The 15,128-nt window shown below is 47.7% G+C and overlaps 1 protein-coding gene across 35 annotated transcripts in view; it reads left to right on the top strand.

Moving 5' to 3' along the window:
• The window catches only part of ZMYND8 (zinc finger MYND-type containing 8), a 148,618-nt gene extending 133,781 nt beyond the window's left edge, over nt 1-14,837 (top strand). For 26 of the 35 annotated variants that reach the window (XM_017541340.2, XM_017541352.1, XM_017541347.1 and 23 more), the window contains 6 exons: nt 640-718; nt 2,908-3,147; nt 5,635-5,795; nt 6,796-6,862; nt 11,528-11,611; nt 13,308-14,837. In XM_017541340.2, coding sequence (XP_017396829.1) covers nt 640-718; nt 2,908-3,147; nt 5,635-5,795; nt 6,796-6,862; nt 11,528-11,611; nt 13,308-13,444 — 768 coding nt within the window. In that variant the 3' untranslated portion in view covers nt 13,445-14,837. The remainder of the gene's footprint in view (nt 1-639; nt 719-2,907; nt 3,148-5,634; nt 5,796-6,795; nt 6,863-11,527; nt 11,612-13,307) is intronic. The other 9 variants (XM_017541357.2, XM_017541350.2, XM_017541353.2 and 6 more) reach the window with 1 other exon arrangement.
• Nucleotides 14,838-15,128: the final 291 nt, after the last annotated feature.

Genomic DNA, 15,128 nt, shown 5'->3' with positions numbered 1-15,128 from the left:
AAGATGGGGTTTCACCATGATGGCTAGGCTGGTCTTGAACTCCTGACCTCAGGTGATCCACCCACCTCAGCCTCCCAAAGTGCTAGGATTACAGGGGTGAGCCACTGCGCCCGGCCAAAACACTGTTTAATTAGTTTTCTATTAGATCAGGTCAAGTTAATTTTTTTATTTTCCCTTCTAAATGAGTTTGGCCCCAAAGTGACACCTCCCCTACCCAGAAATACCCTTTGGTTTTCAGAGATGTCCGGCTTTGGAATTGTAGGTGAGTAAGTATGGATGCTAAATGGTCCCCCATGTTGTTATGTAAGAGGAAATCTAGCTATCTTTGTTTCATATTTAAAGACCAAAATCCTAATCAAACCTTTAACATTATCTATATGAAAGTCTGGTCCTTGTCACTTTAAGTGGCTTCTCCTCGTGCCAGTATTTCTTGGACTCGATGGCCTGTGTATACTTGGTTTTCTGAACCAGTGTTTCTGATGACTTTGGGTTCACCCACTGGTCACCTCTCTGGACTATAGCTGTGGGAAGGTTAGGATGAGTCCCATACTCCTTACAGCCAGCCATGGCTGAGCTGCTGGGCCCTGCTGGTGAATTGCATGAGGCAGCTTTTTAAGAGTCTTGTTCTCCCTCTTCCAGATCCGCAGGCTGAGGATCGAGATAGAGAAGCTCCAGTGGCTGCACCAGCAAGAGCTCTCTGAAATGAAACACAACTTGGGTAAGGCCTGACACACTGGTCTAAATGGAGGGGGGTTTTGAGTGTGAACTTCTTTGCACCTCTGTAGTCAAGCCCAGATGTGAGTGCAGTTAAAACTAGGCTAGGATTGTACGACTTACAGGGAGAACGCAGAATCCTGAGAGTCTGTCCTGGAGAAACCAGGTGTAAGAGCTGGTGTGTTGGTGGGAGCCCCTCTTTCCTCTGTTTTAGAACATCAGCTTCAACAATAAAATGATGAGGATTGGTCAGACACTGCAGCTCACACCTGTAATTCCAGCCCTTTGGGAGGCCCAGATGGGAGGATTGCTTGAGCCCAGGAGTTCGATTCCAGCCTGGGTAATCTGGCGAAACCCCATCTCTACACAAAATTTTAAACCATAAACTGGGCCTGGTAGTGTGTGTCTGTGTTCCCGGCTCTTTGGGAGGCTGATGAAGGAGGATCACTTGAGCCTGAGAAGTTGAGGCTGCAGTCAACTATGTACCACTGCACTCCAGCCAGGGCAAACAAGCAAGACCCTATCTCAAAAAAATAAAAAGTAGGTTGGGGGGGGGGTGGCTCATGCCTATAATCCCAGCACTTTGGGAGGCCAAGGCGGGTGGATCATGAGGTCAAGAGATCGAGACCATCCTGGTCAACATGGTGAAACCCTTCTCTACTAAAAGTACAAAAATTAGCTGGGCATGGTGGCACATGCCTGTAGTCCCAGCTACTTGGGAGGCTGAGGCAGGAGAATTGCTTGAACCCAGGAGGTGGAGGTTGTGCTGAGCTGAGATTGCGCCACTGCACTCCAGCCCGGGTAACGAGCGAAACTCCGTCTCAAAAAATAAAAATAAAAAGTAAATAAAACAACAAGGATCACTATAGTAGCTCCCACTCGTGAAGCTTATAACTTTGTACAGAAACCACTTTAAATACTTTTTCATGAATTCACTAATTTTATTACAGAAACTCTGGTGATAAAGGGATCTGTTAGATCCCTGGTTTTTGTTTTTCCTTTTTTTTTTCTCCCACACCTGCATGCTATGGACATATCCATCCCCACCCCCACCCCCACCCCCACCCCCATCCCCACCCCCACCCCCGCCATTTTCAAGTGAAGAAACTGACATGTTGAGGAAGTTGTTGAAAGTCACGTGGCCACAGTTCAAGTCTGGGCAGTCTTCACCCTGTTCATCATTGAATGCTGGGCACTTAACAACATCTGGATGCTTCCCATGCACCGCTCAGTGTGGAGAAAGATACTTCATTGGTCCCTGGGTTAGATATACAGAGGTTTTGGCCCGTCATTCTGTATAGATAAGCTTTTCCCCAAAGGTAGGAGCGATTGCTTCAGACCCTCACATAGTATCAGACAGGTTGCTGGCAGCCAGCAGGAAAACTCTTAAACTGGGGACCCAGGCCTGGGTGTGCCTTCCGGCTCACCTGTGGTCTGCATCTAAGCCACACCTTACAGACTTCAATCCCTTCAGAGCTGCCTGGAGAGGAGCCCGTGGTTCATTCTTTCTAGACACTTATTTAGATGTTGCTTCTTCTCGTTTTCCTTTTTTTTTAAGGCAGAGTCTCACTCTGTCTTCCAGGCTGGAGAGCAGTAGAGCAATCTCGACTCCTTGCAGCCTCTGCCTCCCAGGTTCAGCCTCCCTAGGAGCTGGGATTACAGGTGTGTGCCACCATGCCTGGCTGAGTTTTGTACTTTTAGTAGAGATGCGAAAGGGGTAGAATAGTAGTACTTCTCCTGTAGGATTATTAGGATGAGGATGGCGTGAGTTAATAGTTACAAAGTACATAGAACAGTGTCTCCATGTAGTAGGTGCTATATAGGTATTTGATAGGGCGAGAAAGCCTCATGTTAATGAATCATCGGCTGGAAAGTGCGTTTAGTGTGGTGGCTGTTTCAAGGGTTACTTTGAGGAATTCCCAGAATGTAGTCTGGGGTTGAAAATCCCCTGGGGGGGGTTATCTCCACTCTGGGCACCTCACATTCACTCTCAACAGGCAGCGCCATCTGGTCGCTTTGATGAACGTCCTGTTTATAGATGAAGACTCCAGCTAGGTTACTGCCCACACGTACACAGACAGGGCTTTTCCCAGTGGGGTCTTGCACCCTTGTCTGCCTGAATCTGGGGACAGGAATAGCCCCGTGTCCCAGGCTGGGGTCAGGTGATGAGCGTTCTTCCCCCTCCTCCACCAGAGCTGACCATGGCAGAGATGCGGCAGAGCCTGGAGCAGGAGCGGGACCGGCTCATCGCCGAGGTGAAGAAGCAGCTGGAGCTGGAGAAGCAGCAGGCGGTGGACGAGACCAAGAAGAAGCAGTGGTGTGCCAACTGCAAGAAGGAGGCCATCTTTTACTGCTGTTGGAACACCAGCTACTGCGACTACCCCTGCCAGCAAGCTCACTGGCCCGAACACATGAAGTCCTGTACTCAGTCAGGTAATGTCCCATGGGGCTGCCTTCTGTTCTGGGCTGCAGTGGCTGGGCTTTGGTCTCTCCTGTGGACCTCAGGGGTCACGGCTGATTGACCAGGGAGCTTGCCTGGCTCCTGGACACTCTCACTCAAAAACAACTGTGTTTCTTCTGGTGAGCAGCGTGCAGGCCCATAGCTGGGCAGATGCATAGCTAAGACATGAGCCATGGGCATTTTGAACCTTTGATCTTTGTAGAACCCTTGATCTCTTCTGAGGCCTAAAATGTCAGTAGTATTGAGGTTGAGACACTTTTTTTTTTTTTGGCAGTAATGGACTTGTGGCTTTAAATAATAGGGATTTCCAATTTCTTTAAGTAAAAAGTGTTGGTTTGGAACCTGTGTTTTACACTGCTGTAATATTTATAATCAACCTTTCCAACCATAGAACAAGCAGTCCTCAGGCCTGGAGCCTCCAGCAGGAAGCACTATCTAGTTAGAATTTATCAATATTATTTTATAAATTATTACTTTTAGACAGAGTTTCGCTCTTGTCCCCCAGGCTGGCAGTGGTGCGATCTTGGCTCACTGCAACCTCTACCTCCTAAGTTCAAGTGATTTTCCTGCTTCAGCCTCCCGGGTAGCTGGGATTACAGGCACATGCCACCACGCCCAGCTAATTTTTGTATTTTTAGTAGATAGAAATTTTTGTATTTCACCGTGTTGGCCAGGCTGGTCTTGAACTCCTGACCTCAAGTGACCTGCCTGCCTTGGCCTCCCAGAGTGCTGGGATTACAGGCGTGAGCCACCATGCCCAGCCCGTAAGTTATTTTTTACAATTAGCTTTTATTTATGGCAAATGATACTACATTTGTATGCTTGGAATTAAACACTTCCATTTTAAAGAATTTCAAGTGTTGGCCGGGCGCGGTGGCTCAAGCCTGTAATCCCAGCACTGTGGGAGGCCGAGGCGGGTGGATCACGAGGTCAAGAGATCGAGACCATCCTGGTCAACATGGTGAAACCCCGTCTCTACTAAAAAAATACAGAAAAAAATTAGCTGGGCATGGTGGCGCGTGCCTGTAATCCCAGCGAATCAGGAGGCTGGGGCAGGAGAATTGCCTGAACCCAGGAGGCGGAGGTTGCGGTGAGCCGAGATCGCGCCATTGCACTCCAGCCTGGGTAACAACAGTGAAACTCCGTCAAAAAAAAAAAAAAAAAAAAGAATTTCAAGTGTCACACAAATAATACAATCAGGTAGTATGTCTGCAGATTGGCAAAATTTGCAAAGGTGGTGTGTAAATGACTCAAGTGTGAGAACCTTGACCAGAGGTTGAGTGAATATTTTAGGCTTTGTACACCATGTGGTTTCTGTCGCAACTACGTAACTCTGCTGTTACAGTGCAGAAGCAGCCATAGGTGAAATGTAAATGGATGGACGTGGCTGTCCGCCAGTAAAACAGAGTCCTTGCTTGCCAGCTCTTGCTCTAGAGAAATCTGTTATTATTTTTTAAATGGCAATATTGGAGCATACCTTGCTCTGTTCTTTAGTCTTCAGGGAGATGTCTTCTTTGTAGACACTTTTGCCCTCTTCCTGGAGTAAAGTCTCCTTGTGTTTTCCCTAAGTTCTGGAATGTGTCTGATGAGCCTTTTGCTGTTTTGCCAAGATGGCCAAAGTGTCTTTCAGGCCTTCCTTTTTCTGTGACATAATTATGTCTGTTCTTCCTAAATTCCTCCCAAACGCCCTGTTTTTCTGTGTATCCAAGTTTCTGCCACCTCCAGATGCTCTGGGCCTCTGACAGCATGTCGCCTGTCATGTGGTTTTCCTGTCCCACCTTAGAAGGAAGCAAGTCCCTGGGGCTGAAAATCCAAGTCTCCACCTAGAAGTGATTAAATAGAGTAACTCTAAATTGGCAGTTGCAGGCTGGCTCTTGTTAATGGGCTTAATTTGTTCCAAGAATATATTTTCATCTCCAGAATGATTTAATAAAACTTGAATTGCTAACCATTAAAAATCAACATGTTGACTGGGAGTGGTGGCTCACACCTGTAATCCCAGCACTTTTTTTTTTTGGGAGGCCAAGGTGAGCAGGTCACTTGAGGTCAGGAGTTCAAGACCAGCCTGGCCAACATGGTGAAACCCCGTCTCTACTAAAAATACAAAAATTAGCCAGGTGTGGTTGTGGGCACCTGTAGTCCCAGCTACTTGGGAGGCTAAGAAGAGAATCACTCGAACCTGGGAGATAGAGGTTGCAGTGAGCTGAGATCATATCACTGCATTCCAGCCTGGGAGAGAACAAGATTCCATCTCAAAAAAAAATAAATAAGTAAAATCATGTGTATGTTAAAATTTGGAATTCCAGCTTCTGGAAAATTCTGGTAATCTACCTCCCTCGAGCCTACACCTTACGCCCTGGGTAGGGCTAAGCCTTGGGTGAAGGACGGAGCTCCAGGCATGTTTCAAAATCATCATATTGTGTGTACATGTGACGTCTCTGCCTCTGCTTTGTACCCAGCTACTGCTCCTCAGCAGGAAGCGGATGCTGAGGTGAACACAGAAACACTAAACAAATCGTCCCAGGGGAGCTCCTCGAGCACACAGTCAGCACCTTCAGAAACGGCCAGTGCCTCCAAAGAGAAGGAGACGTCCGCTGAGAAAAGCAAGGACAGTGGCTCGGTGAGGATCCCCCCCATGACTTTGGCTGGTGACATCAACCCTTTGTGCCAAGTGGACTTAAGACCCCATGTCTGCCACCCCTGAATGTTTTATGCTGTGGGAGGCTTGTCTGGAGGAATGCAGAGTCTTACCAGTGTGCCAGAATTTCTAGTGGATGTGTGGGAATATGGAGCCCAAGCTGGCGTGTGTGGGACCTGGCACCTGCCCCCCAGTACTCTCCCCTGGGGACTCTCAAAGTGTAGAATAGTGTTGCACAGAACTTTCTGTGATAAAGGAAATGTTCTGTACCTCCCATCCATATGGTAGCTGCTAGCCACGTGCAACTTTTGAGCACTTGAAATGCAGCTAGTGTGAGCCAGGACCTGATTTTACAATTTAATTTAATATCAATTAATTGCGATTTCAGTAGCCACATGTGGCTAGTGGCAGCCATATTGGGCCATGAAGGTTTCACCTCCTTGTTTGCCAGGGTGTGATGTATGTGACATTGATGGTATGCAGACTATTTTCGTGAGTATATAGTTTTTTACAGTTTTTAGTTATTGTATATCTATTTCAGTGAATATTAGGAAAAAGATAAATCATTAGACTGTCAGTTAAAACATGTTTTCACTGGTAGTATTGCCTAATCAGAGACTAGCATCAATTAAAAGCAAACTGATAGAATTTTGAAGTAATATACCTTCTCTGTGGACAGGGCAAAAATCTGGAGAGGGATCTGTTAGTGGAGTTCAGGGAACACTGAATGTTGGAGGGTTCTAGAGTGGAGTCAGGGGTCACCCCGGTGCTGTGTTCCAGCCTGTTCATGTGGGAGATGGCACCAGGGTTTGGCCACCTGGCTGCCCTGTGCCCATCACTCCCACCAGACTGTGCCAGGCAGAGGGCACTGAGATGCTTTGGGGGGCAGTGATGGAGCACCCTCGTGGCTCCCTGGGTTTCCCTGCGGGGACTCCATTGGCCTCAGTGCCTTGAGTTCATCTTTTTCTTTTTGTATTTCTAGACCCTCGACCTTTCTGGCTCCAGGGAGACGCCCTCCTCCGTTCTCTTGGGCTCCAACCCAGGCTCTGGTATGTTGCCCCCTTGTGGGCGAACTATGCTTTCACATTTCAGATGGGCAGTTGGGGAGAATTTGAAGGGTTTATTCCAATGGTTTCCAAACGATTACGGATCCTTAGGGGTGGCTGGGGTGGGTTAGTGGGGGGTGAGGAGGTAGTTGAGCATGTTAACTTTCGAGTACCTCTCCAAGCTGATCAGTATTACCAGATGTATTTACTCGGGATCCACATAAAACTCTGTTTGGACAGAGGGTTCTGTTGCTGACCTGGGGTGGGGTAGAAGAAGTGCATTTGGACTGGGTAGTCTTTTTGCTCTCGGGGAAGAAATGAGCATGGTAAAAGTCTTGATTGAGAGGTCTTAATACCTGTGTCTGGTAGAGGAAGGCACTCAAGCCTTTGAGAAATGAAGGCAGTGCTTAGGTGAATGATCTTTCTGTAAAATCCTTTGCTTTTGGGGAATCACCTGGCAGGCAGATTTGGGGAAATCTTCTGAGACTTGACATCGGGAGTTTTTCTCCTGTGAGGTTTGAGCTGTTTTCCTTTCCTAGACCAAAGTGTCTTTTTCCTGCACTTTCTTAAAGCAGTTTTAGGTGACTGCAGAAGGGTTCAGAGAAGGTGCCTTCCTGGAGGAAGACAGTTTTACTTCATTCAGAGTTTTTGCCTGGCACCACAGCTCTAGAACCTTTCTGCTTGCTGATTCTTTTTTTTTTTTTGGAGACAGAGTCTCACTGTCACCCAGGCTGGAGTGCAGTGGTGTGATCTTAGCTCACTGCAACCTCCCTCTCCCAGGTTCAAGTGATTCTCCTGCCTTAGCCTCCTGAGTAGCTGGGATTATAGGCGCACACCACCACGCCCAGCTAATTTTTGTATTTTTAGTAGAGATGGGGCTTCACCATGTTGATCAGGCTGGTCTTGAACTCCTGACCTCAGGTGATCCACCCTCCTCGACCTCCCAAAGTGTTGGGATTATAGGCTTGAGCTACCATGCCCAGCCCTTCCTCCTCCTTCCCTTCCCTTCTTCCCCCTACTTCTTTCCTCCCTCCCTCCTTTTGACAGAGTCTTGCTCTGTCGCCTAGGCTGGAGTGCAGTGACATGATCTCAGCTCACTGCAACCTCTGCCTCCGCGGTTCAAGTGACTCTCCTGCCTCAGTCTCCTGAGTAGTTGGGATTACAGGCATGCATCACCAAGTCCAGCTAATTTTTTCTGTTTTTACTAGAGACAGGGTTTCACTGTATTGGCCAGGCTGGTCTTGGACTCCCGACCTCAAGTGATTCACCCACCTTGGCTTCCCAAAGTGTTGGGATTACAGATGTGAGCCACCGTGCCTGGCCAGACACCTGTGTTCTGATACAAGTTTTTTTTTTTTCCATCAGCTTATGATTCCACCGTCCATGGTGGCCATTTCTCAAGTTCTCTGCTCTGTTTAGGACCTCCCTGCACCTCGCGCTGCATCACCTGTCCTGGGCGCTTAAGGCTGCCCTCTGCGGGGCCTCCGTGGCACTCTGTCCTTCCCTTCTGACATTCAAAGGCATCCGCATCCTTTGTTGTAGCCAGATTTGTCACTCTGTACTGCTTTTCTTCCTAGGCACTTTAATATTCTCATGTATCTCCAAGTGCCTTCCTTGACACCTTGCACCTCCAATAGAACGTTCTGTGACAGTGGCCATGTTCTTTTATTTGCAGTGTCCACTATGGTAACCACTAGCCACATGTAGCTACTGAACCCTTGAACGGTGGCTAGTGTCGCTGAGGAATGGAATTTCACATTGTATCTGATTTTAGTGGTTACCATATTGAATGGCACAGCTCAAGACCCATCCTGTCTCCTTCCTCAACCCAGTTAGATGTCTCTCCAAGGGTTGTTATTCTCGAGCTAGGTGCACTGGTAGTCCCAGCTACTTGGAGAGGCTGAGGCAGGGGGTCACTTGAACCTACGAGTTTTGAAGCTGCCATGAGTGCCTGTGACTGCCACTGCACTCCAGCTGGTCAACAGAATGAGACCTCATCCTTAAAAAAAAAAGCTGGGTGCTGTGGCTCACGCCTGCAATCCCAGCACTTTAGGAGGCCGAGGCAGGCGGATCACCTGAGGTTGGGAGTTTGAGACCAGCTTGACCAACATGGAGCAACCCCCGTCTCTACTAAAATACAAAATTAGCTGGGCATGGTGGTGTGTGCCTGTTATCCCAGTTACTTGGCAGGCTGAGGCAGGAGAATCACTTGAACCTGGGAGGCAGAGGTTGCAGTGAGCTGAGATCATGCCATTGCACTCACATGCTCCACTGCTCATAGGACACAGTTTCTATTCTGAACTCCACTGTCCCCCTAAATCATTAACAGGCCTGCACATTTTTATTTTTAAATGTTGTTTTGAAACCTTTTTTGTTCTTAAGAAACAGGAGTTGCCCAGGCTGGCCTTAAACTTGGCCTGAGATCAAAGGATTCTCCCACCTCAACCTCTTGAGTAGCTGGGATCACAGGCATGTGCCACCATGGTCAGCAGCAGAGATTTTTCTTAAAAGATGACTGGATTGGCTAGAATCATGGTATCTTCATGTCAGAAAGGGCCTCCTCTCCAGGTTTTGGATAAAGATTGAGGTGCACCCAGGGCTACACTAAAAGAGATTTAGCACCACATTTAGGTCAGGTGTGGTGTCTCTTGCCTGTAATTCCAGCACTTTGAGAGGCCAAGGTGGGCGGATCATTTGAGGTCAGGAGTTTGAGACCAGCCTGACCAACATGGTGAAACCCTGTCTCTACGATAAAAGCACAAAAAATTAGCTGGGTGTGGTGATGCCCCTCTGTAATCCCAGCTACTCAGGAGGCTGAGGCAAGAGAATTGCCTGAACCCAGGAGGTGGAGGTTACAGTGAGCCCATATCCCACCACTGCATTACAGCCTGGGCGACAGAGTGAGACTTTGTCTCAAAAACAAGAGATTTAGTTCCACATTTAGGACTTGGAAAGAGGCTGGGGAAAGAGTCCCATCAGCACAGTGAGAGCACCATGGAGCCCATGGTCAAACTGGCAGGAGAAGCACCTTTTGCAGTCAGCGCTGCAGTGATTCTCAGCGGGTGAGAAGCGGCAGGGAGGCCACAGGGGCCTGTGCGGGAATGCAGTGTCAGTCTTCTGGAGTTTCTCACCAAAGCAGTTTGTGTTGACGGGTCACATCAAAGCAGAAAGACTTCCTCAGTTTTGATCCCCTTCTAATTAATTCCTCATCCGTCTCACTTTACTTCTGCCAGCACTTCTTTCTGGTGATAGCGCACGTTACCTATCCAGAGGGAACATGAATTTTAAAAACATCAAGGCTTCTGAGCTATTTTTGTACATGAAGTACTAGGACGGTACATCTATGGTCGAGTTGGAGAGAATTTTAGTAAGTTATGAGCTCCCCTTAGTACGTGGGCCTGGGCCTCTCCTGTTCGTCTTTTAATTTTAAGCTTTTAGTCAAAGCTATATATGCATAGAGTTGCAGAGAATAAAATAGTTCAGGGAGAAACTCTTCCTAGTTCTAGTTTACACTGCTGTTTCTGGTCCTCCTTGTTAATAAATAATGTACTTGCCTGTACCTCTACTTCTTGACTTTAGCTATTACTTGTTGACTTCCAGCTTTAAAAGATGGGAATTGCTCTTCCCTTCCTCTTCCCACACTACTGACATTACTATTTTATGTGCTGTTTGGGTTACCTTGCTCCAATAAAACACTTGCCCCCTTAGCTTTTTTGTTTTGGCAGCTACAGACAGTATCCCTTGACCCCTCTTGGCAGCACATCTTCTCCTTACCTCTCCCACCCCTCTGAGAGCCAGGCTTCCCACCGGCCCTGACTTTCCCATTTTCAAGGTTGAGAACATGTACATTCTGTTCTATAACTGCCCTTAAGCCTCACTCTTGTCTGTTGGCTTAGTCTAAAAAGTTGCAATGTGACAATTCTTAACTTACAAGACCATATATATCATTCATGGCGGAGTCACATAGTGTACTATGATTACATTTCCATTCTTTTACAGCCTTACTTCTTCCTGGAGTTTCAATTTTCTCCCTTGTCTTACTTTCAGTTTTCCTACCAAACTTCTCACCGTATCAGTTATTTATGCTGACTCCTTTCATATCAGTTTTTGGACTCTCTGATTTCAGATGTGATTTGTTGGTGTCCTGCCATCGTAGCTGAGAATTTAATTTCCTTGCCACCTCATCCAGAGCTCCTTCCTCCATCCCCTTCACCACGTGTGCCTTCTCCATCCTCTCCTCCCTATTCTGTTATCACTGTGGGCAGTTAGTTATTACTTGCCTTAAATTGTCTGGATTTCTCGGGTGGTGCCTTCAACCCGAGCATGTTTCTAGTGCCTGCCTCTGTTTCCCATGGTTAAGTTAGGCTATTTATAGAGCCAGTGGTTCTGAGAAGTTGTGGCTTACACAAATGCCGAGCTGCTTTTATGTCACTGTATACCTTATTTCCTACCTGTAATGCTGTGCTGTGTCCAGTGATCCAGTTTGTGGTTTGATACGCATTTTTTAGTCTCCTGTGCTTTGCATTAAGTTGGACAATGGTGACATGAATGAAGGTGCCATCTGGTTCTAATAATAGCCTGTTGATGAACAAAAATAGTAAGCACTCGGGGGTGTGCGGAATTCCAGCTCTCTCACAGACTCTGAGGCTACCTGTGCTATCTCTTCAGTTAGCAAAAGGTGTGACAAGCAACCTGCCTATGCCCCAACCACCACAGACCACCAGCCGCACCCCAACTACCCCGCCCAGAAGTGTAAGTATGACCCTGTCTTGCGGAAGCTGCCGGGGCCTCTTCCTGGCATGCAGAAGGCTCGTTGTGTGTGTGTCTGTGTTTTTCTCTGTGGGTGTGTCTTCTCCTGTTATTTCGAGTGGTGGGTCTTCCTCTGCAACATTTCTTCTCTGCGCCTCTGGTCGCCATCACAAACCGCATTAGGAAATGACAGTGAGCGTGTGGCCTGGCTTCTTGGTGGAGATGGTCCTCGCTCTCTTCATAAAGGGTCCTAGATGAACACCGATTCCCCCCTGTGGTGATTGGCTCTGTCACCCAGTGTCCCGTGTCCTCTCCAGGAGGACCTGCAGACCCCTCTGTTGGCCAGCCTGGTGCTGGGAGAGAGATACTGAACTCAGCTTGGCCCTGGTCCTCTTTCTTCCAGTCCCCGCCGCTGGTCTCTGCCCCCACCAGAGCTGGAAGGACTTGACGCGGGCTGACTGCATGACTCTGGGATTTTCTGACGGACGGGGATGTCCAGCTGCATCACGCCCCAGAGTCCTTCCGAGGAACTAAAAGCATAGGCATGGCGGCTGAGGGAGGAAGGCGTAAGGAGGCCGACTGAGGATTGTTAAGAAGACTCTGCCTTTGCCCCCAGCTCTGCCCACCATAGTATTGTCCCCTCTTGGTCACTGATACAGGTGACTAAGCAGTTCCCTCCTGAGTTCTCCCCACATGACTTGGAGATCTTTGTGCTTCTCTTCACTGCTTATCTTCCGGAACTCATGATGACACCCACACATGCCTTTTTACCAGGCAGGAAGAAGTGCAGCCCCCCGGGGAGTAGCGTGGCCCCCTCCCTGCCCCACTCCTCTTGCCCTCAGCCTCTTTTAACGAGACATTATCACCCCCCTCAAGACATTAAAACATAATTCTATCCCAGTCTGTCTGAACTTGGTAAATGATCCAAGATGTAATGGATCCTAGTGGTTGGCTGGAAGATTTCTCCCAGTCAGCTGCCAGCAGAACCGGCAGACCTGGGCTGTTCGCTAAAGTGCTCTTCACAGACACCTCATTTGCCTCTTCCTTCAGCTTCTTCATTTATTTCTTACTCATTCACTACTCAGCTCCTTGTCTGCGTCCTTGAAGCCATCCTAGGTCTTACTCTGGTTCTGGATCCTTCAGTCACCCATAAGCTTGTCCTTACTGGGAGTCAGAGGGTCTGTGTTCCCAGGTGAACCTTAACCATTCTTCTCCTTTATGATCCTCTCCCTTGGGTGGACAAGTGTGACTTGGTTATAAAGTCCATTTTTCAAGTTGCCTATATATTGCTAAAAGAAATCCCATTAATGGAAGCAGACTGCATGCCACATTTCGGTGTCTTTCTCCAGGGGCCAAGGTTGGACCCAGAAGTGCATGGGGTTCTTAGTGTCACTCAGTCACGTAGTAAGGGTACACAGTTCCAGACACAGCACAAGAAAGGCCTTCCTTGGCGGTTCAGAACCTTTTTCACACATCTTAATTCTCTGTGAGCATGACACCCTGTTGTTTTTCTAACCAGCTGTTGTTAAATCCGAAAAAACAAGCTGTTCTACCTTAATTCGCTGCAGACCAACAGATGCAGGGCAGTCAGTGGTGGCAGCGTGTGAACCATGAGTGGGGAGGGTAGGTCAGATTGCAGGCTAGTTATGCTCAGGTGCAGGTGGGCAGGCATGCTAAACACGTTGGCTTTCCTCCCCAGACCATTCCCGGAGTAGCAAATCCAGTTGGAGCAGCAGCGAAGAGAAGAGGGGATCGGCACGTTCCGAGCACAACACCAGTACCAGCACCAAGAGTCTCCTCCCGAAAGAGTCTCGGCTGGACACCTTCTGGGACTAGCAGCGAATCGGGACACAGACCGTCCATCCCATGGGGAGAAAAACCCAGACGCCAGGAAAAGGAGAAACGACAAAGACAGGAGAACAGCCACCTTCAGACTGGAGAATGACGAACCCTCGGACGGGCCTGAGCCCCTGGCGCGGGGGCTGCGACACTACAGGACGCCCTGCATCGGCTTTGACTGCGGACCGTTCACCCACATGAGCCCTGTGCGTTAGGTGTAAATAATGTACAATTTGTGGATGTCCCTGAACCTAGAGGACCTTCTCCTTTTTATATTTGTATTAACTTTAACTTATAAAAAAGAAAAAAACAATTACAAAAACAAAAAAAGCCAACCCCAACAACAAAAAGAATGTTCTGGTGTTGGAGAAGGGATGGTCAGTTAGTCCGTATGTCACACAATGGAATGGAAGCTGGGCCCGGGGACCGCTTTCACACTCACGTCCTCATCCTTGGGTACCCAGGGGAGGGCCAGCCGTTTTCACTCACGTGTCTGTACTCAGCATGCTGGGATCGGGAGTTCTGGCACAGACTCTACCCCGTGAAGCCATGGGCTCCTTTCAGCTACTGCATTACAACGTTCCTAAAACACAAGCTCTCTGGACCAGACGGACACAGGGAGAAGCTAGTTTATTTCATGTGATTTAAACGATTCTACTCCTAAAAGGGAAAAAACACAATGTCCTTGTTTACAGAAGAGAAAGAAACAAGCCCCATTTAGCTCAGTGGCAGAAGAGGAGAGCCTAGAAAGTGTTAGGATCATGAACTCTGAAAAAAAAATCTTTGCTTTGCTTTGTGATTCCTTTAAACACACACTCACACACTTGGTCAGAGACGCTGCGCTTCTTGGAAGCGAGGACTCAGGCAAGGCGCACGCAGAGGACATTCGAGTCTGGGATGAAGCATGTACGTATTATTTATATGATGGAATTTCACATTTTTATGTAAGCATGAAACAAAGGCAGTATGAGAGAAAGCAACACCCCGTCATGCTGTCCGTGACACTACGTATGCTGTAGAACCATTTTGTATGTGTGTAAAACAAAAAGCATTGATCAAAAAGCAAAAGGTGATGTATGTATATGAGCAAATTAACTGTCCGATATCATTCCAGTACGTTTCGTTGTACATTTTAGTCTCGTTTACTTTCTCTTCATTGTTAAGAGGATGCGAACTGTACAGTTTCCAGCTAGTTCCCCATATTAGAGAAGAACTAAGAAGAGTATTAGAAGAACACAGAGAAAGAACATTTGTGAATTGCAGTTGTCAAAAAAAAAAAAAAATAGCCTAGCTGGCCTTATTTGTGAAGCATAATTGCTTTTAGCATATGGAAGTATTTTTTCACATTTTCTTTGTATAAAATTTGTATTAAACTTAAATATCTTTTTGATGGTGGTGTTTCTTTGTGGCTGAGCCAGTAGACTCACACGGTATGCTTTTTTTGGGTTTTCCCATTGCTTCCCCCACCCCTCTAATTTTTTCAGATTTCTCCACCTTTTTTAAAATTAAACTGTTTTGGAAAAACGCCGTGGTCGTCCTCGAATTTGCAGTTTTCCATTTAGTCCGGTGGCTGTGTCAGATTTGCATGACCAAACCCAGAAGTGGAGGCCGCAGACACCCCCTGCAGCCAGGCAGTGGCACGTTGGAGAGAATGGCCCTTCGTGGGGGGCTTCCCAGGCCA

The sequence above is a fragment of the Cebus imitator genome, unplaced genomic scaffold (genome assembly GCF_001604975.1).
Source record: "Cebus imitator isolate Cc_AM_T3 unplaced genomic scaffold, Cebus_imitator-1.0 Scaffold132, whole genome shotgun sequence".
Classification (NCBI taxonomy): domain Eukaryota; kingdom Metazoa; phylum Chordata; class Mammalia; order Primates; family Cebidae; genus Cebus; species Cebus imitator.
This window is presented reverse-complemented; position numbering and strand designations above follow the sequence as displayed.